The sequence below is a fragment of the Carettochelys insculpta genome, chromosome 29, assembly GCF_033958435.1.
Source record: "Carettochelys insculpta isolate YL-2023 chromosome 29, ASM3395843v1, whole genome shotgun sequence".
Taxonomy (NCBI): Eukaryota; Metazoa; Chordata; order Testudines; family Carettochelyidae; genus Carettochelys; species Carettochelys insculpta.
The window spans coordinates 15,528,592-15,552,789 of record NC_134165.1 but is presented as its reverse complement, the minus strand read 5'-3'; the positions used below and the strand labels follow the sequence as shown (position 1 = coordinate 15,552,789).

The 24,198-nt window shown below is 66.9% G+C and overlaps 2 protein-coding genes across 4 annotated transcripts; one reads left to right on the top strand and one right to left on the bottom strand.

The window, feature by feature from the left end:
• The first annotated feature begins 134 nt into the window (after positions 1–134).
• On the top strand, positions 135–13,853 carry CACNB3 (calcium voltage-gated channel auxiliary subunit beta 3). 3 transcript variants are annotated; one of them, XM_074979797.1, is made up of 13 exons: positions 135–203; positions 8,297–8,419; positions 8,875–8,997; positions 9,145–9,260; positions 9,561–9,625; positions 10,030–10,049; positions 10,365–10,445; positions 11,345–11,403; positions 11,535–11,644; positions 11,972–12,123; positions 12,453–12,548; positions 12,632–12,781; positions 12,985–13,853. In XM_074979797.1, exons 1-13 carry the CDS (start codon positions 165–167, stop codon positions 13,276–13,278), a joined length of 1,428 nt encoding a protein of 475 aa, XP_074835898.1. In that variant the 5' UTR covers positions 135–164; the 3' UTR covers positions 13,279–13,853. The 3 variants fall into 3 exon arrangements, with proteins under 3 accessions (XP_074835898.1, XP_074835897.1, XP_074835896.1); XM_074979796.1 differs by lacking the exon at positions 135–203 and adding an exon at positions 1,237–1,336; XM_074979795.1 differs by lacking the exon at positions 135–203 and adding an exon at positions 4,638–5,024.
• A 255-nt stretch (positions 13,854–14,108) lies between these two features.
• DDX23 (DEAD-box helicase 23) lies at positions 14,109–23,490 on the bottom strand. The gene is made up of 17 exons (XM_074979547.1): positions 23,415–23,490; positions 22,630–22,799; positions 22,340–22,432; positions 21,373–21,472; positions 20,786–20,851; positions 20,440–20,578; positions 20,196–20,329; positions 19,686–19,798; positions 19,087–19,230; positions 18,620–18,845; positions 17,797–17,942; positions 17,485–17,662; positions 17,169–17,411; positions 16,629–16,780; positions 16,363–16,471; positions 15,469–15,643; positions 14,109–14,948 (listed from the first exon to the last, which is right to left on the bottom strand). The coding sequence occupies exons 2-17, from the start codon at positions 22,797–22,799 to the stop codon at positions 14,725–14,727; spliced, it is 2,412 nt and encodes an 803-aa protein (XP_074835648.1). The 5' UTR covers positions 23,415–23,490; the 3' UTR covers positions 14,109–14,724.
• Positions 23,491–24,198: the final 708 nt, after the last annotated feature.

The window sequence follows — 24,198 nt, the reverse complement described above, 5'->3', positions numbered from 1 at the left end:
TCGTGCACCATTCCACAAGATGCTCGTGCGCTGTCCCAGGAGCCATCCCGTGGGAGCCCGTGGGCTGGGCTTCCTGCCTGTGTCCTGCGAGCTGAGCTGGGCTGCTGAGCCAGGCGCTGGGCGGGGAGGCAGCCAGTGCATCGCCTGGGAAGCAGCTGCCCTGCATGTCTCTCTCCAATTCCAGTGTCTTCCTGCTCAACGAGGTAACGAGGGGCCATGAACTGCCCGTCCGTCCGTCCGGGGTGGCGTGTGTCTGTCTGGCCAGGATGGGGGCGGAGGAGGCGCCGGGGGGGTGTCAGACTGACCCTGAACCAGGGCTCAGGCTGCAGTCAGCTGCTTGTGGCTCCTGCTGCGCCCCCACCCTGGCACGCAGCCGCAGGGAGGCGGGTGGAGAGGGCCAAGGTGCCGGCCTTGGGGCACGGCATGGAGGTACGTGGGAGAGCCAGGCAGGCACCAGAGACCCTGCTGAGGAGCTGTGTGCCAGGGGTGCTCCCCCACATGCTGCCCACTGGGCAATCCCCCCCCGGGGCTGGGGTGGCTCAGAGCCCCCCGTCCTCCAGCGCCTCCTGCTGGGGAGGCTGGGACTGGCCGAACTGGGGACTGGCCCTGCGAGGAGAGGCTGTCGTGGAGATTTCTGACTTGGGGGGTCTCTCCTGCCCCTGGTTTACGGAGCATGGCGGGGGGTAGCTTGTCTGCAGATCTCCCCCAGCCAGGGAATATGTTGTCCCCGTTAAATATGAATCCACACTGGGAGTGAGGGCAGGGGGCAGCCCACGAGCTGTTGGGGGGGGGGCAGGGGGCAGCCCCAGGGCTGTGAGGGGTGGGGGGCAGGGGGCAGCCCCCGAGCTGTGAGGGGGGGGGCAGGGGGCAGCCCCAGGGCTGTGAGGGGTGGGGGGCAGGGGGCAGCCCCCGAGCTGTGAGGGGGGGGGCAGGGGGCAGCCCCAGGGCTGTGAGGGGTGGGGGGCAGGGGGCAGCCCCTCAGCTGTGAGGGGTGGGGGGCAGGAGACGGGGCAGCCCCAGGGCTGTGAGGGGGGGCAGCCCCCCGCCCAGCTCCTCCCCCCGCACATAGCCCCAGCGAGCCCAGCCCTTCGGGGTGGGGGCAGGGGTGGGGGCGGGGCGATGCCCTGGGTGGGGGGTTGGGCCGGATTCGCTGCGCCCCTTTAACGCGAGGGCGGGGGGAGCCCCCGCGGGTGTCCCCTCCCGGGGGGCCGGAGCGGGGCGGGGCGGGCGGGCGGAGCGGCCGCGGCAGAGCCGAGCTGCGGGCGCGGAGAGCGGGGGGGGCTCGGCCTCGTCTATGTCTTTTTCTGACTCCAGCGCAACCTTCCTGCTGAACGAGGTAAGGGCCCCCCCGGCCCCCCGGCCAGCCTCCCCCCGCCCCCCGGCCAGCCCCCCCCCCGCTCCCCGTCCTCCCCCGGCCAGCTCCCCCCCCCGCTCCCCGTCCTCCCCCGGCCAGCTCCCCCCCCCGCCCCCCGTCCTCCCCCGGCCAGCCCCCCCCGACCCCCTGGCCAGCTCCCCCCCAGCCTCCCAGTCCCCCGGCCAGCCCCCCCGCGTCCTTCCCCAGCCATGCCCCCCGGCCACCCGTTCATCCCTGGCCCCCCGGCCCCCCCACTGGCCCGCCGGCCAGCCCCCCCCAGCCAGCCTCCCTGGCCCCCGTGTGCAGCCCCCCCAGCCCTTCCCCCCGCGGCCTTACACTGGGTAGGGCAAGAGGAGATTGGAGATGCAGGAGTCTCTGGGGGGCAGGAGGAGATGGGGGGATGGGGAGATACAGGGGAGCCGGGAGCTGGGATCAGGGAAGTGGGAGCCCGGGGGGGGCAGGCGAATCGCTCTGGGGGGGGCAGTGGCATTGGGGCAGCGGCCAAGGAAGGGCCGGGGGCTGGGGGGACAGACAGCCGGTGCTGCTGAGCGGGGGTGGAGTTTCAGGCTGCTGGCTGCGGGTGAGATTTTTACTGGGGTGGGGTGAGGTGCTGGAGCCCCCCACCCCCCATCTGGCGGACAGCCAAGGTTCCTGCCTGCCTCTTGCCAGTGGTGGGGGGCACTTCTGGGGGGACCAGGCCCAGGCAAATAAATTGTCTCTCTTCCCCCTCCCAGTTCTGGAGTCCCAGGGAGGGGGCGTCTTGCTGCAGCCCTGTCGTGTCCCCCACCACTGGGCAGGGGAGCGGCGCTGGGCAAACCTGGCTGTGGGGACTTTGGACCAGCGGGAGTGGGGCACCCCCAAGGAGCCCAGCTGGGCGGGAAAGGCCTGAGGGTCCCTGTGGGGCCAGGACAGGGCAGATGAAGTTCAGCGGGGTCTCCAGTGGGCATCGCTCTGTGGCAGCCCCGAGGGGGGCCCAGGAGCTGGTGGTCCCCAGTCCGATGCCTGCAGGGTGTCTGGCAGGTGGGCGTGGAGCTGTGCTGTGGGGCAGGCTGGGGGTCGCCTGGGCCACAGGAGACTGCATCAAGGGCTTCGGCTGAGAGTAAGCAGGCTGTTGGCCAGGGCCAGGCGGTTCGCTGGGCGCCAGAGCCACCACCTGCTGGGGCAATGGGGGGCATCTGCTTGTCTCTGGCTGGTGCTGTTAGAGGAGCAGGAGAGAAGCCCCCCACGGCGCTCCCCTTGCCCCTGTGCTCCCCTCTTCCCCTCGCCCCTGTGCTCCCCTCTTCCCTGTGCTCCCCTCACCCCTGTGCTCCCCTCTTCCCCTCTTCCCTGTGCTCCCCTCGCCCCTGTGCTCCCCTCTTTCCCTCACCCCTGTGCTCACCTCGCCCCTGTGCTCCCCTCTTTCCCTCACCCCTGTGCTCCCCTCGCCCCTGTGCTCCCCTCTTCCCCTCGCCCCTGTGCTCCCCTCGCCCCTGTGCTCCCCTCTTCCCCTCGCCCCTGTGCTCCCCTCTTCCCTGTGCTCCCCTCGCCCCTGTGCTCCCCTCTTCCCCTCGCCCCTGTGCTCCCCTCTTCCCTGTGCTCCCCTCGCCCCTGTGCTCCCCTCTTCCCCTCGCCCCTGTGCTCCCCTCGCCCCTGTGCTCCCCTCTTCCCCTCGCCCCTGTGCTCCCCTCGCCCCTGTGCTCCCCTCTTCCCCTCGCCCCTGTGCTCCCCTCTTCCCTGTGCTCCCCTCACCCCTGTGCTCCCCTCTTCCCCTCTTCCCTGTGCTCCCCTCGCCCCTGTGCTCCCCTCTTCCCCTCGCCCCTGTGCTCCCCTCGCCCCTGTGCTCCCCTCTTTCCCTCACCCCTGTGCTCCCCTCTTCCCTGTGCTCCCCTCGCCCCTGTGCTCCCCTCTTCCCCTCGCCCCTGTGCTCCCCTCTTCCCTGTGCTCCCCTCACCCCTCGCCCCTGTGCTCCCCTCGCCCCTGTGCTCCCCTCTTCCCCTCGCCCCTGTGCTCCCCTCTTCCCTGTGCTCCCCTCACCCCTCGCCCCTGTGCTCCCCTCACCCCTGTGCTCCCCTCTTCCCCTCGCCCCTGTGCTCCCCTCGCCCCTGTGCTCCCCTCTTTCCCTCACCCCTGTGCTCCCCTCTTCCCTGTGCTCCCCTCGCCCCTGTGCTCCCCTCTTCCCCTCGCCCCTGTGCTCCCCTCTTCCCCTCGCCCCTGTGCTCCCCTCTCCCTGCTGTGGTCCGCCTGTGGCCTTTGCTGTTGATGAATTCCTAGCAAAGGACTCAAGTGTTAATTACCTTTTTATTGCCACAGAATGAGCTGCTCAGAGGCTTGGAGTCTGCAGCTTGGCACAAGGTCTGTGCACAGAGGGATGTAAATCCTGGCACTAGTGCACAGGGAGGGGGATTGCAGGTCTGTGCACAGGAGGACACGGATCCCAGCAGTAGTGCACAGGGAGGGGGATTGCAGGTCTGTGCACAGGAGGACACGGATCCCAGCAGTAGTGCACAGGGAGGGGGATTGCAGGGCTGTGCACAGGAGGACACGGATCCCAGCACTAGTGCACAGGGAGGGGGGATCGTAGGTCTGTGCACAGGAGGACACGGCCCTTGGCACTAATGCACAGGGAGGGGGGATCGTAGGTCTGTGCACAGGAGTACACAGCCCTTGGCACTAATGCACAGGGAGGGGGGATCGTAGGTCTGTGCACAGGAGGACACGACCCTTGGCACTAGTGCACAGGGAGGGGGGGATTGTAGGTCTGTGCACAGGAGGACACGGATCCCAGCACTAGTGCACAGGGAGGAGGGGATCGTAGGTCTGTGCACAGGAGGACACGGATCCCAGCACTAGTGCACAGGGAGGGGGGGATCGTAGGTCTGTGCACAGGAGGACACGGATCCCAGCACTAGTGCACAGGGAGGAGGGGATCGTAGGTCTGTGCACAGGAGGACACGGATCCCAGCACTAGTGCACAGGGAGGGGGGATTGTAGGTCTGTGCACAGGAGGACACGGATCCCAGCACTAGTGCACAGGGAGGGGGATCGTAGGTCTGTGCACAGGAGGACACGGCCCTTGGCACTAGTGCACGGGGGGGGGGTGGAATCGTAGGTCTGTGCACAGGAGAACTTGGATTCCGGCACTAGTGCACGGGGGGGGTCGAGGCGCGTTTCCTGGCAGTAGTGCACAGGAGGTGGGGGAGCGACTTTCTGTGCACAGAAGGGCGCTCATCCTCACCCCCCCCCCCGCACACTATAGGGGTCCCCCTGGAGCCCTTCCCTGCTCGCTGCCTCCTCCAGGAGCCACAGCCAGGACCCTGCAGCCGCTCCCTCCTCCCCGTCCATCCTCCTTCCCTGGCACCAGCTCTTTTGTTCCCCTTCTGCCGCTCCCTGGCTCCTCCTCAGCACGCCCCTCCCTCCCTGCTCCTTCAGGCCTCCCTTCCATGCCCCCTCCCCCCGGGCACTGCCAGCCCCAGCAGGCAGGTGCAGCTAGTCCCTGGACCCACAGCCCCCACCTCAGCCCTGGGGCGGCTGCTGCCGTTCGATCTGGGCCGTGTGGGAGTGAACACCCCGGCTCCCCCGAGACCAGCAGGGTGGGCCTGGTCGAGTCTGTGCCCACTGGGGGGGGCCCCTCTCCTCTGCTCCCCCCATGTACGACGACTCCTATCTCCATGGCTTTGAGGATGCCGAAGTGGTGAGTGGGTGCTGGGGTGCTGGGGGGGGGGTTTGGCACAGAGCCCCCTACCCACCTGGCTGGGAGCAAGGCACATTGCAGGGGGCTCTGGGTTTCCAAAACCCCCATTATTTTGCCAGTCCCATGCCTGGGGGGAGTGGGAGGGGGCTGGGTGGAGAGGAACAGGTGGCACTCAGGGTGGGGGGCCTGGATGGGCACCAGTGGGTTGGCGTGGAGCAGGGGTGCTCTGCTGAGAGGCAGCTGTGCCAGTTACAGCCCCTGCTCCCGTGGGGCAGTGGGTTTCTTCAGTGCCTGGCAGGGGAGTGCTGGGTTTGGGGGGGGGTGAATGATCAGAGATGCTCTCAGCATTGTCAGAATACAGGGGGCCAGGGATGCTGGGGGTGCCCCTTATCTGGGGTCAGGTGCTGCAACGGGGGTGCGCGCCCGCTTGGCAGGTGCCAGGTGTACCTGGCCTGGGCAGAGCAGAGGGCTATTCTCGCCATGGCTGTTGTCAGCTGCAGGGTTGGGGAGAGCCCCTCGCTGTGCCTGCTGGCAGAGGGGTCACCCCTGGAGCATCCCAGCCTGGCCAAGGAAGGGGTCAGGGATGGGGCTCACAGCTGGGGCAGGAGGAGGCCAGAGCATGGGGGGGGGAGGTGAGGAAGAGGGACCTGGGCAAGAGGGGGCCCCAGGGGAGTGGGGTGCTGGGACACAGTATGCCCATGGCAGCCGGGCTCACGCAGCCTGGCAGGGGCGGCTGGAGTGGCTCCCGGAGGAGGGGATGGGGCGGGGGGGCTGCTTTTCAGAAACAGAGCTGGGGAACCTATAAATATTTCACTGCAGCTTCTGCTTTTGTTCTGGGGACGCAGCAGGAGCTGCTCATTTGAGCAGTCGGCTCCTGCTGTGGGTGGGGGGAGGCAGAGCGCACCCCCCCTTCCAGCTCACCCCAGCAGCCACTGCACAGTCCCCTGCCTCGTGCACACAGCGCCAGGGTGTGCCCAGCTCCTCTGCAGTGCTGCCTAGGTGGGGGGATTGGGGGCTCATGGGTGTGGAGGGGGGGGTCTCTGGGGAGCACAGGGCTGGGGAGGCCAGGGGAGCTGAGGGAGCAAGGCTCCGGGGTGTGCCGGGTAAGCTGGAGGCAGGGCAGCGTGGAGAGGGGCAGGGGTCCCACTTCGCCTGGCCGGGTGAAGGGGGCTGGAGGCTGCAGCATGCCATGGGTGCTGCCTGGGAGGGGGTTGGGCACATCTGCTTTGCTCAGAGGTGTGTGGGTTGGCACCAGGGGGTCGCATAATGAGACAAAAGAACCAAGCAGTGTCTGGCATTTCCCAGGGCGTGCGGAGAGCCAGGGAGCCCCGGCCAGGCCGTGACTCACACGGGATCTGGCAGTTCCCTGGGGTCTGTGCCCCAGGCAGCAAAAGTTAAAGGTCGCTGCAGGGTCAGCGTTTGCTGGGGGGCAGACTCTGGGGAAAGGAAGGGCGTGGGATCCTGCCTGCCATGCGGGGAGCCACCACATCACCTCTGGGCTCCAAGGGCCCAGCAGTTGTTAGCCACAGCTCCAGTGGGCACCAGGGCAGTGCCAGGCCAGGGAAGGTATCTTCATTCACAGGCCCCCGGGCGGTGGGCAGCACACGGCTGAGGTGTCAGCCCCGGAGATGGCGAAGCGCTGGCCCCCTGGGCAGGAAGAGACCTGGGTGCTGGCGGGGCTGACAAGCAGGTGGATGCGGGAGGTCCAGTCAGCTGGTAGGTCGGGGTTCGCAGGAAGCCAAGGCAGGAGACGGGTGGCCAGGAGCCGGCTGAACGGCAGGCGGGACAGCAGGGGAGCTGTGCTGGGCCCAGAGCCGCTCACACTCACTGGTGCACTGGGGCAAGGGGCAGACAGGGAAGTGGCAGTTTGTAGCTGATCTAAGGTGCCCTGAGGTGGGGAGACACAAAGCAGGGGGCAGAGAGCTATGGAACAGGGCTCGAAAATGACCAAGCGAGTGCAGTGCAATGTGGGGTACCAGACATGCAGTGCTGAGAAGCATGGGGTACCGGACATGCAGTGTAATGTGGGGTACTGGACATGCAGTGCTGAGAGGTGTGGGGTACTGGACATGCAGTGCAATGTGGGGTACCGGACATGCAGTGTAATGTGGGGTACCGGACATGCAGTGCTGAGAAGCATGGGGTACCAGACATGCAGTGCTGAGAGGTGTGGGGTACCGGACATGCAGTGTAATGTGGGGTACCGGACATGCAGTGCTGAGAGGTGTGGGGTACTGGACATGCAGTGCAATGTGGGGTACTGGACATGCAGTGCTGAGAGGTGTGGGGTACTGGACATGCAGTGCAATGTGGGGTACTGGACATGCAGTGCTGAGAGGTGTGGGGTACTGGACATGCAGTGCAATGTGGGTTACCGGACATGCAGTGCTGAGAAGTGTGGGGTACTGGACATGCAGTGCTGAGAGGTGTGGGGTACTGGACATGCAGTGCAATGTGGGTTACCGGACATGCAGTGCTGAGAGGTGTGGGGTACTGGACATGCAGTGCTGAGAGGTGTGGGGTACTGGACATGCAGTGCTACCCCTGCCCCTGTGGGGCTCCACTCCTCTGGGCTCTGGAGCTGTTTGTGCCATCGCCCCAGGGGGTGGAGGACGCCAGACATGCCCTTCCTGAGGCCTGGCAGGCAGAGCAGCTCTCTGGTTACCCCGGACAGATGCTGGCATGGCCGTGCCACTGCCTTCACCCTCCCAGGAGGCTGGGGGAGCTGGGATTTGCTGGCTCTGCCATCTGGGCATGGAACCCAGGCCAGGCAGAGCTGGGACATCCAGCAGGGCAGGAACGGGAGCGGGGAAGGGACCACATCGCCCTCCCCCAGGGCCAGGCTGCTCTGCGGCAGCAGGGCAGCGGGGGCTGAGTCCCAGTCATGCTGACCCACTGGTGGGGCACAGCAGGGCCGTCCAACACCCCCAGCTGCTCTGTGTCAGCTGCCAGCAAACCTATCGCAGGCGCCACAAGAGACAGACAGGGCTCTGGGGTGCCTGGCCCAGGGTCCCCCCGTGCCACATTCCCATCCCACAGTGCCGAGGCGCTGGCGCCCAAAGAGACCACCCCGCACCTCTTGCACTGCTACAGGCGCCGGTTCCCACTAGCAGCGATGGTGGGGCGGGCGCCTGGAAGCGGCTGCAAGGTGCTCTCGTAACAGGAGCCCAGCCCCAGGGAGGGATGTGTGGGAGCCAGTGCTGGCCGCAGGAGCACCAATCCCGGTGCACGATGGGCGTCCATCCGCGGACTCAGGCTCCCATACGCCGCAGGGCTCCGCCGATTCCTACACCAGCCGGCCGTCCCTGGACTCCGACGTGTCCCTGGAGGAGGAGCGCGACACCGCCCAGCGCGAGGTGGAGAACCAGGCCCAGCAGCAGCTGGAGAGGGCTAAGGTACCAGGAGAGGGCCAAGTGGGGGGCAGCCCTGGCTCTGCATGGGAGGGGCGCTGCTGGCTGCTATGGACCACAGACCTAGTGCCCTGGGGCAGCCTGCTCCAGCAGCAGAGGGGCTTGGACACACACAGCTGGCGGCTTTGCTGCCTCCAGAAGGGGGCAGTGGCGGACAGACACAAATACACATGGACATGCTTAGCCAGCTCACAGAGGTGCAAGTCCCTTCTTCCCCTGACCCACCCAGCACTGCATTCCCTCCTCTCCACTGCCTGGGAACAGGCCAGGGGCCCATCTACCCTGGCCTCTGGCCTCCTGCAGCTGCCAGTGCCTGTGGGGCAGAGGGAAGCAGGATCCTTCGCACACTGGGGCACAGGGTGATGCTGCCAGGATTGGGGGGCACACGGACGTCCGTCTTCGCAGCACTCACCCCGGCCCTGCCCCCCGGCTCTCCCCAGCACAAGCCAGTAGCCTTTGCTGTGCGCACCAATGTCAGCTACTGCGGCGCCCTGGATGAGGAGTGCCCCGTGCAGGGGTCGGCCATCAACTTCGAAGCCAAGGACTTCCTGCACATCAAGGAGGTGCGTCCGGGGTCGGGCGAGCAGGGGAGGGAACGGGCGCCAGGATGCCTGGGTCCCCGCGCTGGCTTTGCCACCAGCCTCTGCCTCCAGGGCCCAGGCCGGGGCCTTGCTCCTCTGCCTCAGCAGCCCCCGCCGCTCTCTCCCCAGAAGTACAGCAACGACTGGTGGATCGGGCGGCTAGTGAAGGAGGGGGGCGACGTCGCTTTCATCCCCAGCCCCCAGCGCCTGGAGGCCATCCGCCTCAAGCAGGAGCAGAGAGCCAGGTGAGGGGCCAGCGGGGGGACCCTTGGGGCCTTTCCTTTCCCCTGCAGCGTAGTCACGCCCACCCCGCACCCTCCATGTCCCGGCTCAGCACTGCCATAGGGCAAAAGGGCAGCTCCATGACCACCAGCACCAGCAGGTTGTTCGCTCATGTCTCTGGAGCCACCGGGGGTGGGGATGGGGGCACACAGGGCGCCCTGTAAGAGCATGTTACACCCAGAGCTCTGGCGATACCCCTCGCCCCCAGGCTTTTGCACTGCCCCCGCCAGGGCTCACCCCCACTCACTGTCGCTTCTCCCCAGGAGATCTGGCAACGCCTCCAGCCTCGGTGACCCCGGCAAGCGGCGATCGCCTCCCCCGTCCTTAGGTAACAGCAGCAGTGAGAGCCTGTGGGCAGGTCCCACGCCCAGCCCCCCAGGCCTGACTGCTCCAGCTGTGCTCACAGCCCCTCCCTGCCCCGTGCTGAGGGGGGCCTATGGGCAACAGGGGAGCTCACCTTGGGGGCCAGTGCCAGGAGCCCCCTGCCAGCTACCACGGCTCCTACACCCTTCTGGGACGGGGCACTGGCTTCCCCTGCCCGTACCCTGCCCTGGGCAGCCCCTCCCAGCAGGAATCATGGCACAGAGGGGCGGGGGGCACTGGTACCACTCAGCTGGGCAGAGGACTGGCCAGGTGAGCCAGCACCCGCCCCCTGGCTCACCCCCAGCCCCTCGCTCTCTGCTGCTCCTGGTTCGCTTTCACCAACCCTCTCTCTTCTCTCCTTTCCAAAAGCCAAACAGAAGCAAAAGCAGGTGAGTTGCCCAGGCAGGGCTTGCATGGCCGCCAGCAGGGGGCAGTGTGAGCGAGGCTGATGCGGGCGCAGCAGAAAAGAATGCAGCCACCTCTGGGGCAGAGCAGGCGGGGCAGCCGTTTGGAACCCAAGGGGAAGGAGAGCTGCCTATGCTCATGTCAGGCTGCAGGGTGGTGCTTAGGGGGCCTCGGGGGTGGGGGTTTGCCCAGGACACCTGGGTTCTCAAGTGCTGATGACCACCAGCCTGTTGGCTCCAAGGCCCCTCCGAAATGGGCTGTCTCCTTGGCGCGGACAGGCCCCAACCCCTCTCTTACAGGCAGAGCACATCCCGCCCTATGATGTGGTTCCCTCCATGAGACCCGTGGTGCTGGTGGGCCCCTCCCTGAAAGGATATGAGGTAAGAGGGGGCATGGGCGGAGCCTCACTGGAGCGGGGGTTCCCCAGCATTGCCCCCCGCCACCAAGCAGCTGGCAGCGCTGGGCAGGGCTGTCTGGGTGCAGACCATGGGCTGGGCCCCCAGGGAAGTAGGAACCCCCCCCAGTTTGGGGGAGCCCTGTCACTGGGGCAAAGCCCAGGGAATAGCTTGTGGGGCATCTCTGTGGCAGGGAGCTCTCCTGCCCCCACATCTTGGTCAGTGCCCACCCAGCACCGACCCCCGCAAGCCGCAAGTGCTGCTCCCATTACGTTGCCTTTGCTGCCACCGAGGGGCCAGAGCCAGGAGAAATTCCCCACCTGCTGTGGGCGGGAGAGGGGCTTTGACACACAGTAGAGCAGTGCCGACTCCATCCAGCAGTGGGCAGCGGTCTTGGACACAGCCTTGGGCATGTGGCTGGGCGGTCGGCCCTGGGCCAGTGACGGTCCTTGTCTGTGCTGGGCTCCCCCTGCCCTCACGCCTGCTGAGCAGATGGCCGGGCTGCGGCACCCTGGCACAGCTGCCAACTCACTCAGTCCCCTCCAGCACCTCCTCCCTGTGCCATCTGCTGCCTGGCTGAGCCCAGGCTGGGCAGGACCTGGCCTCGCTGACCACCCCCCAGCCTGGGGCCGACCTCCCAGCTCCCTCCGTCCCCCGGGGCGACCCCGCGTCTCCCTCCGTCCCCTGGGGCTGACCTCGCGTCTCCCTCCATCCCCCGGGCCGACTCCCCGGCTCGCTCTTTCCCCCTGGTCTGACCTCCCCGGGACCAACCTCGTGTCTCCCTCCGTCCCCCGGGGCCGACCTCGTGTCTCCCTCCATCCCCGGGGCCAACCCCGCAGCTCCCTGCGTCCCCTGGGCCGACCCCGCGGCTCTCTCTGCCCCAGGTGACGGACATGATGCAGAAAGCTCTCTTCGACTTCTTGAAGCATCGCTTTGATGGCAGGTGAGCCCAGCCCAGCCCCAGCCCCGGCCCCCACTCACCCCAGGAGAGCAGGGTGGCAGTCGTCTCGCTGCCCTGGTCCCAGGGCTGGCCCTGCCCTGCCGCACCTGTCACCCGCTCTCTGCCCTGCCCAGGATCTCCATCACCCGTGTCACCGCCGACCTGTCCCTGGCCAAGCGCTCCGTCCTCAACAACCCAGGCAAGCGGGCCATCATGGAGCGCTCCGCTGCCCGCTCCAGCATCGGTGAGTGGCGCTGGGCCCGGGCCCAGCCAGGGCCGCACCACCCCGGCTGCTCACCCCACCTCAATGCTGCCCCGGGGGCCTGCAGGGGCAGAGCAGCTTGTAGCCCAGAGATGGGGCCAGCCTGGGGCTGCCAGGAAAAGGCACAGGAGCTGGGCACCCCACGGCTCCCAGGTGCTGTGCAGGGCAAGGGGGTGAGTCCCAGGGATGGCTGGGGAGCTACGGGGCCCCCGGGGGAGGAAGGTGGGAGCGAGGGGCACCGGGGGGCTCAGGCCCTCCCTAGCCTGGCAGGGCAGGGGGCGCCGGGGGGCTCACGCTGTCCCCCTGCAGCCGAGGTGCAGAGCGAGATCGAGCGGATCTTTGAGCTGGCCAAGGCCCTGCAGCTGGTGGTGCTGGACGCTGACACCATCAACCACCCGGCCCAGCTGGCCAAGACCTCGCTGGCCCCCATCGTGGTCTACGTCAAGGTGTCCTCGCCCAAGGTGAGCCCTGGGGCCTGGCCATGCCTGGAGGGGCCCCTGACACAGCACCACCTATGGCCACACAGGGGGAGGAGCCCACCTCCAGCCCATCCCTCTGCTGGGCCCACCGAGAAGGGCACCGGGGGTCTGCCCGGCCCAGGAGGTGGGGGGGGGGGGTCGCTGGAGGGGCAGCTTCGCCCAGGCCAGGAACAGGAGTCTGGGGATGGGTCTCTGCCCAGCCCAGGAGTGGGGGCAGGGGCAGGGGCAGGGGCAGGGCCCTGGCCTGCATGGGGGGGCGGGGGGCAGTTTTGGGTGGCCCAGTAGCTGACCCTTCCCTCTCCCCTGGGCAGGTGCTGCAGCGGCTCATCAAATCGCGGGGCAAGTCGCAGGCGAAGCACCTCAACGTGCAGCTGATGGCTGCGGACAAGCTGGTGCAGTGCCCACCAGTGAGTGCAGCCCTCTGCTCCCCTGCCCCCCGGCCTGCTCCGGCCTGCCTCCCCCGCCCTGAGCCGGCTCTCTCCCGCTCCAGGAGCTCTTTGACGTGATCCTGGACGAGAACCAACTGGAGGACGCCTGCGAGCACCTGGCCGAGTACCTGGAGGTGTACTGGAGAGCCACACACCAGCCCCCAGGCAACCAGACCCTCCTGCCACCGCCCACCGCCATCCCCGGCCTGCAGGTACCCGGCTGGGCCCAGCCCCACGGACTCCCCCCTCCTGCCCAGCGGAGCTGCCTGAGGCCCAGCAGGGCTGCAGCTTTCCCCCTGCTGAAGGGGGCGACTGGGCACGGGCTGCCTGGTGCTGTCACAGCCCCACCTGCCCTGCTCCCCCCGAGGTGGGTCACTGCTTTGCCAGGGAGCCCTGACCCTGTCTGTGCCCACAGGGCCAGCAGCTGCTGGCAGAGCCGGGCAGCGAGCACTTGCCGCCAGAGCAGTCGGACGAGGCAAGTGAGACCTCCCGCAGGACCTGGGCCGCCTCCTCGCAGGGCAGCTCCCAGCAGGTGGAGGACGAGTACCCGGACGCCTACCAGGACCTGTACCAGCCCCACCGCCACCACAACAGCGGGCTGCACAGCGCCAACGGGCACGACTCGCAGGCCCGGCTGCTGCAGCACGAAGCCCAGCACCACGAGAGAGACTGGCAGCGCAACAGGGCCTGGGCCAAGGACAGCTACTGATGGGCCCAGCTCCTGCCTGGCTCAACCAGGCGCCCTGCAGCATCACACCAGACCCACTGAGCCCAGCCCCAGCCCACTTCCCCGGGCCCCCTGCCAGGTGGGGAGCTGCTCTCCTGCTGTACGGGCTTGGGAAGCCCGTCCCCCATGCTCCCTCCCCATTGCTCAGACAATCGCCCTGCAGGGAAACTGCCCTCCTGCCGTCCTGTGCAGCTGGCAGCTCAGAGATCTGGGTTCTAGGCCCCAGCTGGCCCTGCTTGCTCCAAGCCCTCCAAGTGGAGTGGGCCCCCTGCCATAGGGCAGAGCCTTGGAGCCCAGCTAATAGCACTGCCCCACATCCCCTTCACTGGGTGCAGGAAACCTGGGGTCAACAGGGAATCTCACCCAGCCGCCCCGGGCTGAGGGTCCTGGACAGACTTGCACCTGCACTGACCCCCTGCCTGGCTCCACCCTGTCACCACGCCAGCCCCTGCCCCGAGAAGCCTGCACCCCATGGGAACTGTGTGCCAGAGGGGGGCCCAGGCTCTTTGGGGGGAAGCTCTGGCTGCCCTGGAGGCTGGTATAAAGAAGTGGTTGCAGTTCAGAGTCTGTGTGTGTTGCTCAGGAGGGGCCCACATAAAGCCCCTGCAGCAGGCACCCCACACGCTCCCTGTACCAGTGCAGAGGGCCCAAGGCCAGCAGACATCGCATGCCCAGCAGGGACCCCCCTCGGTCAGGGCTGGAGCGCCTGGGGGAGAACCTGGAAAGAGCAGCACCCCCTGCTGGTTGGAGCTCAGCCAGAGGGGAAGACAGCCCTGCCCTACCCACCCCCCAGCCAGCCAGCAGGCACCATCCTCTACCAGCTGCTCTCAGCAGCTTTATTCCTGGATTGCTGCTCCAGAGTCAACAACAATATATACATTAAAAAAGGCCCCAGTGCTGCATCCCACCGACTGCTGGGAGCGCCCCCAAGAGAACCTGCCAAAGCACAGCGGGGGGCCCCAGCAGCCTGCATCACTGGTGCAACGGGCTTGGTTTAACCCCCCCGCAGCCAGCGGGTGGAGGGCTTTGCTCCCTCAGAGCCAGGGGCCGCCCCCAAATGCAGCTGGCGGGTCCCTGCTCAGGCCGTTTCCCTGTGGGGTGTGCCAGGGGCAGGGGCTGAATCCACCTGGGCTCGGGGGCACAGCAAAGGGGGCCCAGTGGTCTGGTTTGGTCTTCAGTGCTCTGCTGGCATGGGCGGCTCCGGATCCCAGCTGGTTCAGTTTAGGCCCTGGAGTGCAGAGACCATCGCTGCTCCAGCCGAGGGCTCTTCCTCCATCAGTCCCACCCAGAGGAGGGTGGGCTGCAGACACCCTGCAGAGCTCCCCCACGAAGGGCAGGCTGGTTCCAAAGCCCAGGGAGCCCCAGAGGTGCTGTCACGGAGCAGATGGCGGCCAGGACCCAGCTGCCCGAGTCCCACAGCCCCGGGACTCACGCGAAGATGGTCTCCTCCCGCCTCTTCTTGGTGAGGATGGTACCTGGCTTGTGCTGGGCATCGGGGTGGTTGGCCAGCTCAGGCGGGCATGAGGACACCGGGCTCTCCAGGATGGCCTGCTTCAGGTCATAGAAAACTGTGGAGTCCTCCTTAGTCAGGAAGGTGATGGCCACTCCGCTCTTGCCAGCTCGGCCCGTACGGCCAATGCGGTGGATGTAATCTGTAGAGAAGTGCAGTGCTCACACGGTGCACGGAAATGCAGCCACCTCGGGGCGGGTGGGGGTCTTGGCTGCTGATTTAACAGCCGTACCACAGAGCTCGCTCCCTGGCACGGAAATGCAGCCACCTCGGGGGGTGACCCGAATGCTGCACAGCAGCAGCTTGGCCAACTGCTGGGGGTGACTTTCGGGGAGACAGAACAGGGTCACCCGCGCTGGAGTTCAGGTGCGATGCCAACATTAATCCAGTGCCCCGAGAGCTGTACCAAGCCCCGGGTTTGCTGCCTCTGACAGCTGGTGACCGGACAAAGTATGAAAACGGGGACTGTCAGGACCAGCCCTATAACATGGAGACAGCTGGTCGGCCTGCACCCTCCACCAGGCTGTGACACTGGGCTCCGCACAAAGTGCAAGGGGAGAGCCCTGGCGCGGCACCCGTGCAAGCGCGCAGCGGCTCTGCTAGAGCGGCTGGCACGCCAGGCTGGGCAGAGGGCTGCCCCCGCATCCAAGACCGGGACTCACCTTCTATGTTTTTGGCCATGTCGTAATTGACCACCATGGAGACGTCCTGGATGTCTATCCCACGCCCAGCCACATCCGTGGCCACCAGAATGTCCTTCGCCCCAGCCTTCAGGTTGGAGAGGGCGAACTCTCGCTGCTCCTGGCCCTTGCCACCGTGCAGGGTGCAGGCATTGTACTGTGTAGGGGCAAGCGGGGGACTTAGGGCAGTGCTGGGGCAGGCTGTGCTCTGCTCAGCACGGGGGAGCCAGGGCCCAGCTGCTCGGGACCTGAGGTCAGCACAGGGTCCACACCCCAGCTGGAAGGCCTGGGAGACGGGGTGCACACAACCGCCCACCAGGGTCTGGAGCCTGCTAGCTGCTGGCTGGCCTGCCGGCAGCACCACCATCTCCTCTGCCGCCCGACACGCGCAGCTCATGCCGAAGAGCCGCACTGCAGGAGCCTGCCACAGCTGGGGGGTGGCAGCGGTATCGCAAAGCAACTGCAAGGCAACCTGGCCAAGCGCGCAGCAGCAGAAACCCTGAGTCCGGGTCTGAGCCAGACTGTCTCACCTGGGTGACTGGCCCCGCACTGCCTCCTGCCTGGTGAGCACAGCAGCAGTGGCACATCCCAGCCCCCACCACCCACAGAGCTAGTGCGCTGTGACTCGGGCCATGCTGCAGCCAGGACGCACACGGGCCAGCCCCATGGGCAGCAGGAGAGCCAAGGGCAGCTGCCCGCCCTCCCACCAGACCCTACTCGAAGGCCAGCCCCATGGGGTCTGGGGCTCTGCCCAGCACAGTGCCCCACCAGATGGGCGGGGGCTGGGACTTCGGGTTGCAGGGGGCCCCTGAAGCTGATCAGCCCTGCCCTGGTCCTGCAGGGCAGACACGGGGCGCCTTGGGGGCTGGCACTTACACCCATCTTCTCCAGGGACTTGGCCAGCACGTCACAGCCCTTCTTTTGGTTGACGAAAATGATGATGGGGGGGTCGAAGCCCTGTTCCAGGATGGCCAAGAGCTTCTTCCTGTTGGGTCAGCAGGCAGGGCGTGGTCAGGTCCCCCCAGCCACTGGGATGACACCCCACAGCCCCCCACTGCTTCACTGGGCCTGGAACAGCCCCTGCCAGAGCCTGCTTCCTGAACCCCGTGGAATTCCCGACTCCCTGCCCCGCCCCCTCGTACCTCTTCTCCGACTCAGACATGAGGAAGACCTTCTGCTCCACGCGCTCGTGGGGTTTGCCGGCCGAGCCGATGTAGACCACAGCGGGGCGGCGCAGGTAGCTGCGGGCCAGGCGCTCCACGGCTGGGGGCATGGTGGCTGTGAACATCACCGTCTGCAAGACAGGGCCCAGGAGTGAAGCAGCTTCTGGGGCTCCCCAGCTGACCCCCCTCAGGCCAGTCCTGGGCAGGGCCAGAGTGCGGGACAAGGGTCCCGCTAACCTTTGCCGTCCACGTGCAGAATGAACTCTTATGTGTGCCTAGGCTTGTGCGGACGCGCACCGCCAGCAGAAAGACAACCCCAGCTGCGCGCACTCTGCTCATAGGCTGGGCAGCGCCCGAGTGCACCGCTCACAGGCAGGGTCACTGCTAGGGACCCAGCCGGCAGCGGCCCAGGACTGGGGAGAAAGGGCTGGAGACCCCCTGCCTTCGCTGGACTCACGCTCAGCCTCTCAGAATCCTGGGCCTCACCACCCCACGGCTGTGCCCCTCCTCAGCCCTGACCTGCCGGTACTTGTGCTTGCCCGACTCGAAGTTGGCCAGCATCTTCTCGGGGTCCTCAGCCTCGTCAGTGTCGGGCTTCTGGTTGGTGACGGGCATGTGCTCCAGGATCTTCTGTACGTCGGGCTCGAAGCCCATGTCAATCATCCTGTCGGCCTCGTCCAGCACCACGTAGGTGCAGCGGCTCAGCACCAGGTAGCGGTTCTCCAGCACGTCGATGAGCCGCCCAGGCGTGGCAATGACGATCTGCAGGGGCAGCAGCAGGAGGGTCAGAGCCCGAAGAGCCTGGCCCATCACTGCCCCCGGCGCCGGCACTCACCTCGCAGCCCATGCGCAGCCTGAAGCCCTGGTCCTCCCGGGAGATGCCCCCGATGACAGCCACGGTGCGGATCCCCAGTGGCTTCCCAAACTTGATGGTCTCCTCCTCAATCTGCTGGGCCAGCTCTCGAGTTGGGGCCAGGATGATGGCGTAGGGGCCCTGGTCTGACTCCTCGATCCTGCAGGCAACGGAGCACCCAGGGATGACCATGGAGCCGACCTTCCCACCCACAACACCCCACGTGCCCCCTGGCCTGCCACACCCAGCCCCCTTTCCCCTGCTGGGGATGGCAGAGCAGCCAGGCCACCTCACCTGTCGATCTTGGGCAGCGTTGTGATCCACACCAGCAAGGGGATCAGGAAGGCGGCCGTCTTGCCACTGCCAGTCTCAGCCACACCAATGATGTCGCGGTTCTGCAGGCCGATCGGGATGGCCTGGCGCTGGATAGGGGTGGGCTCCTGGGTAGGTGGAGAACAGACACGCTTAGGACGGAAGAGGACCCCAGTCCCTCTCACCAAGGACAGAGCGGGGCTAGGAACAGAACCCAGGAGCAGGGCTGTTTGTAAAGAGGTGTGGGAGCCAGCGCACCCTGCCTCTGCCCCAGGATCTGCCCCCACTGATCCTACTCCCCCCGAGAGACGCAACCTGGGGGATTAGTGGGGGCCTGGCAATGGGTGGCCACAGGGGTCAGGCCCCGCAGTCACCAGAAGCAAAGCAACCCGGTGGCCTGCTCAACTCTCCTAGGCCCCCTAGGTTCCTGTCGAGATGGGGGACTGCCCCATCCGTGGGACTGCCAAAGCCCAGGGCAGCTGCCCCAGACGGCTCTATGGATGGGACGGTTCTGCCCAGCAGGTTTCCTCCTCTCTCTCCTGTCCAGGTGTGCACCACCAGCAGAACAGAGACCTGGCTGGGGATGCTCTGCTGATCATCTGAGTGGCACCTGAATTCCTCCTGAGCGGCACGTGAGCACCCAGCTCACAAGGAACACCCCCCGCCCACCAGCAGAGATAAGGAATCCCAGGTCCAGGCCCAGTTCCGCCACCAGGCCAACCACCCGCAGGAGCCTAATTCCCACCCAAGAAGGGCCAGTTGTCCCCTTCCCCCAGCAGGCCGCAGGGCTGGGCCCTGCTCTCACCTTGTAGCCACACTTGTCTATCACCTCCAGGATGTGGGGGGGCAGGGAGGAGTCCTTCCAGGACCGGACGGGGTTGGGGATCTTGCCCCCCTTGGTGGTGATGCTGTAGTCCTCGCGGAAGATACGCCAGTCCCTGTCTGTCATCTCGTCCAGCTTCTTCTGGGACCAGTGCCGGTCGTCCCAGCGCTGCTTGGCCTCCTTCTTCCGCAGCTTGCGCAGCCGGGCCCTGGCGCCGGGGAGGGGAGCAGGTCAGGTCTCCCCTGCACAGAGCCCAGAGACTGTGCGCTCCAGCGCGCACTGGGTCATGCAAGCCCACAGAGGTCTGTGTCCCCACATCCGGACGCCACTGCAGAACCCCACCCAGACCCTGTGCCCAGCCAGCCAGGCTCTCCGGCCCAGCGGTGGCCCAGCCCCAGCAGCCGGGTCCTTCCATCCTCAGCCCCACCCCCGGCTTTCGCCTCACTCACTCCTCCTGCTCCTTCTCCTCCAGCGTCCGCCTCTTCTCCATCAGGTCCCCGTAGAAGCGCGACTGCTCCCGCTTCTGCTGCTTCAGGTCGATGCCAGCAATGAATCCCCGGCCCAGCAGCTGCACCTGGTGCCGCTCCTTGTACCTGCGGGAGAAGTCGGAGCCTGCTGGCGTGGCCTCCGGCAGGGCTCAGCACAGTCAGGCCGATGGGGCTTCATTTGGGGCCAGGTTCAGGCCCCACGACCCCGCACAGCTAGCCAGCCTACTACCTCTCGCCCTTTGGGGCAGGAGCTCCCCTCCCTGGCTCTGCTAAATCCTGACCCTCACACGCTCCAGTGCCTGTGCTAATCACTAGCCTGACTCTCCTCCTGCACCCAGGAGTTCTGCCCCGCCCCCGCTCTAACCACTAGAGAGACAACCCCACTCCCCTCCCCGAGTGAGCACCGGCACCCAGGAGTCCTGGATCTCTCCCTCTCCCCTGCCACCGCCACACCAGACAACTCCCACGAATCCAGCACTGCTAGCTGGACCTCTCCCCGCCCCGTACAGCCAGCGCCAGCACGCCTGCATCTTCCCGAGCCCTGCGACTGCCCTGCTCACAGCGGGTTGTAGTCTATGGAGGTGTCCTCCGACGCGTCCCACTCAAAGACGAACTTGCGGTCGTTCAAGTGTCGGGTGCGTCTGCGCTTCTTGATCCCGCCCAAGTACCGCTCCTGCGGGGGGGCAGCTGTCAGCCCCCAGCCTCACCACCGGACGCAGTGCAGTCCACCCAGCCCTCAGCCCAGGTGACAGCCCCGGCCCCCGTCGGACCCCAGCCCAGGCAGCCCAGTTGTCTGCCCCCCTCCGTCACCCGCTCAGCCCCACCCCGTTCGAGAGACTCAGTCCCACTGAACCCAGGGAACTGAGGCCTCGGGAAGCTGCCTGAGGTCACAGTGAAAGGAAGAAAACGTGTAGGGCCCTGAGCTTCAGGGCGCTCCCCCGGCGCCTTCCCTCAGCGTAACCACTAGCTCTCGGGGCCAGGATTGAACTCAGGGGTCCTGAGTGCCCCCTTTGCCCGGGGAGCATGGGGGCTGTGCTGCAGCTCCCAAGGAGGCCCTGGCAGGTGGGCACCTTGATGGCATGTAGCTCCTTGCTCTTGTCCTTCTCCTCGCGGATCTTCTGCCTGCCCTCCTCATCCTCGTTGCCATTGGTCTCACGTTCCATGCGCTCCCGACGCTCCCGGCGCTCGCGCTCCTGGGGGTCCTCTGTGGGGAGGGGCGGAGGCAGGTCACCACACACCCCGGGGCAGGGGCAGGGGCAGGGGCAGGGCGTTCCCAGCCAGCCCTGACTCTGCGTGTGGGGGGAGGGGACTTACCCAGCATCTTCCTCCCTAGATCCTGAAACTGCTTCCTCTTCTTCCTCTCCTCCTCCAGCAGCCTCTGCCGCTCCTCCACCTCCTGCTGCCGCCGCTTCAGGGCCTCAGCCTCCCGCTCCGCCTTGGACAGGAACTTGGGCTGCAGGCAGAGGGGACAGCAAAGCATGGCACCTGGCCTGTGCCCAGCGCAGGGAGCACCACGCAGCCTGCCCTGGAGTGAGGCCTTCGACCCTTCGGTGCCCCCGGCTGCCTCTGTGCCCAGTGAAAGGCAGCTATGGCTGCTCCCCCACAGCAGAGGGCAAAGGGAGAGATGCCCTAACCGGGGGTGACGATCTCCTGTTCTTACCTTGGCCTCAGCCTCCTCTTCAGCTTTCTTCTTGGCCAGCAGCTCCTCCAGAGACAGAGGCTGGGCCTGGAAACACAGGGAGTCAACAGCCACAGTGCCAGCACCAACCCCCCCGCCCAGTCCCTAGCCAGAATCGCTAGCCCCACCCTCCTCCCCAGCTGCCTCGGGGCTCCTGCACCAACCTGGAGAGCACCGGGCCCCCGCCTGGCTCAGGGACTCCATTCTAGAGCTTTGCGCGCAGAGAACACCCTTTCCAACCCACAGAGAGGCGACCCCTCCCTTGCGAGCTCTGGGGAGACCGGCCCCGGAGCCAGGCCCAGAGACAAGCTGCAGAACCGCCTGCAGGGCTGCGACTGGCTAGCCAGGTGCCAGGGAGGGCACCCACCTGCTACCATGGTCAGGCATTCCCTGTGCCTGAGACCCAGCAGACACGCTCAGGGAGAGCTCAGAAGCTCCATGCCAGGACCCGAGCAGGAGCAGACTGCCCACGCGCTGCACGCTACCAGGAGCCGGCCCAGGCTGAGACTGGCTGCTGGCTCCCGGGGCCCCCACAGTCCCTTGGGGCAGAGCTGTGCCTGCCTTCCCACCTTCTCCTTCTTCAAGGCTGCATCCTCCTCCTCCTCTCCCCTGCGCAAGTCTCGCTCCTTCCGCGATTTGGAGTCTTTCCCCCGGCTCGGGGACAAGCTTCTGAAGGCAAGAGAAACCGGACATGAGACGCTCCCAAACGCACACCCCTGCGAATGGTCCCCCCCGTCTGGGCTCAACACCTGCAACGCTCCCCATGCAGCCAGGCTAGGGCACATGGGTCCACTGACACTAGTCCCACTTGGCAACCATGGTGAGTTCTCCAGCAACACACGGGCCCCCGTGGCTCCCACCAATTCAGAAACTGCTGGGAAACTACCCAGCTGCCTCCTGACACAGGGCCGCTCAGGTTGGCCTCTGCCAGCAGGCTCTGGCCCTTCAGTGGGGGACCCTCCACTAGCAGGCTAGGTCTCTGCCAGAACTGCTCATCGTTCGTGCCTGCTCAACACACACGCTCCCCACCCCCAGAACGACAAGCACAAAGGCGAATGCTGCTGCCAGCAGGAGGTTCTGACGCCGCTCGGGGGGCGAGAAGCATTCTGGCAGCAAAAGCACCACGCAGCAGCATTCACGCACGCTGACTTGTAGGGAAAGGCCCAGCCTGGTCACCACCAGCTGAGTGGTGCGGACAGACCCTCAGCCAGCACTCAGTCCGTGCCACCCTCACAGCAGGAGGCACCACTGCTGGAGCTGACATCTCCCCAGTGCCCCACTTCACTCACCCCTCCCCACTGGCTTCACAGCATGACAGCCAGAACCCGGCCTCCCCCAGATCCCAGCGCATACAAGGACCTTCTAGTTCCCCAAGTCCCCCAGCCCAGCAGGGCCAGAGAGTCTCTGCTCATTTCCAGCCCCAACCGGACATGCTGTTGTGTGGTGCTGCTCCCCAGAGGTGGCTGCATTCCCAGACAGGCTCACTGCTGTGACACTGTAGGCGCTGGCAGGAGAAGCAGCAGTGTGAGGTTTTACCTGGAGCGTTTCCTGTCCTTGTCCCGGCGATGCCCATCCTTCTCCCGCTCGCGATCCTTCTTGCTCCGCTCACGCTCTTTGTGCCTGCGCTCCCTGCAAGGGCCAAGCCCAAGGGAGAAGTTACAACCCAGTCTGAATCCGTGAGCAGCTCCCCACTCCTCTAGCAGCACCCCCAAAGGCGCAGGACCCCCAACCCACTGCAGATCGGAGCCACACAGCCCCTCCGTCCTTTCCCCTTGCCCCGTACTGCTGCAGCTGCACGTCCTCCCCCCCAGGCCTGGGGCTGTCACCTCTCGGCTGACTTGGACCGAGAGCGGGATCTGGACCGGCTGCCCCGTCTCCTCTCCCGGGACCGGTGCCGCTTCCTTTCGCGATCCCTGTCTGGGGAGCCCAGGCGCTTCCTCTCCTCCTTGAGAGGTGACAGGTCCCGCTCCTTTTTGTCAGCCACGTCCCCGGCCATCTGTAAGGGCAGGAAGAGGCTGTTAGTGGGGCACAAGGGGAGGTGCCACCTGACGTGGGAGGGGGGAGCAGGGAATGGGGGGCACTGGCTCCCATCCCGGACAGGCCTTGGGGCGGGGGCCGGACTGGCTGGCTGGGATGGGGGGGCCTGGAACGATGCGCTTCCGCTACGGCCTGAGCAAAGCAAGGGGGGCCGGGGGGAGGACTGGGCATTTCACAGGACACGGACCCTTTTAATCCAGGGAACCCAGGAGTCCGGCCCCTCCCCCACGCGAGGGAACCCAGGAGTCCGGGCCCCTCCCCCACGAGGGAACCCAGGAGTCCGGCCCCTCCCCCACGCGAGGGAACCCAGGAGTCCGGGCCCCCCCCCCACGAGGGAACCCAGGAGTCCGGGCTCGCCCCACTCCACGAGGGAACCCAGGAGTCCGGGCCCCTCCCCCACGCGAGGGAACCCAGGAGTCCGGGCCCCTCCCCCACGAGGGAACCCAGGAGTCCGGGCTCGCCCCACTCCACGAGGGAACCCAGGAGTCCGGGCCCCTCCCCCACGCGAGGGAACCCAGGAGTCCGGGCTCCTCCCCCACGCGAGGGAACCCAGGAGTCCGGGCTCCGCACTCACCGCGGCTCCCCCAGGCCTCACCGCTCCCGCGCAGCAGCCGCCATCTCGCACTAGGCCCCCGTGCGCAGCCGGCCGATGCCGCGCGGCATGCCGGGAAAGCGAGGCCGGCCGCCGCAACTACAGCTCCCAGCAACCACCGCGCGGCCGCCCGCTGCATGCCGGGAAATGTAGTCCCCCGGGCCGGAGCGTGTGAGGCCGCCTCTTGCTGCCCCCCGCGCCCGCCCTGCTGGCTCGCTCCCCTCCAGCGCTGCCCCGTGCCAGCCCCCCCCCCCAGCACCTCCCCGCTGCCCACGTGGCGCGGGCAGCCCCTGAGCCTTTGGCTCCCGGCAGCTGGGCCAAGCAGCAGCCCCCCCCCCTTCCCCCTAGCAGCCTGGGGGCAGGGATAGACCCCTCAGCCCAGGCTACCGGCAGCCTGCGAGCTACTGGCCCACTGTGAGCCTGGGTTCAGAGCCACAAGGGCACCCTGGGGCTAGGCCAAGGAGGGACCCCACTGCCCCATTCATTACAGCCCCTGTGTGGGGCAGCCCAAGCCCCCCACTCCCACCCCACCCAGGACAGCAGTGAGGGAGGGGCTGGGCTGAAGCAGGGGCTAACCAAACCCCCCTCTCTCCACCAGAGCAGGTGTAAGTCCCAGCACGTGGGTGGACCTCCAAAGCAACCGCATTGGTGGGGGCCCTCCAGCGCTGAGCTAAGCTCACCTTAGGCCAGGACCCTGCTGGTGGGGAGCAGGGGGAAGAGGAGCAGCCCCCCATGCCCATCCCACCACCAAGGCGGCAACAAGGAG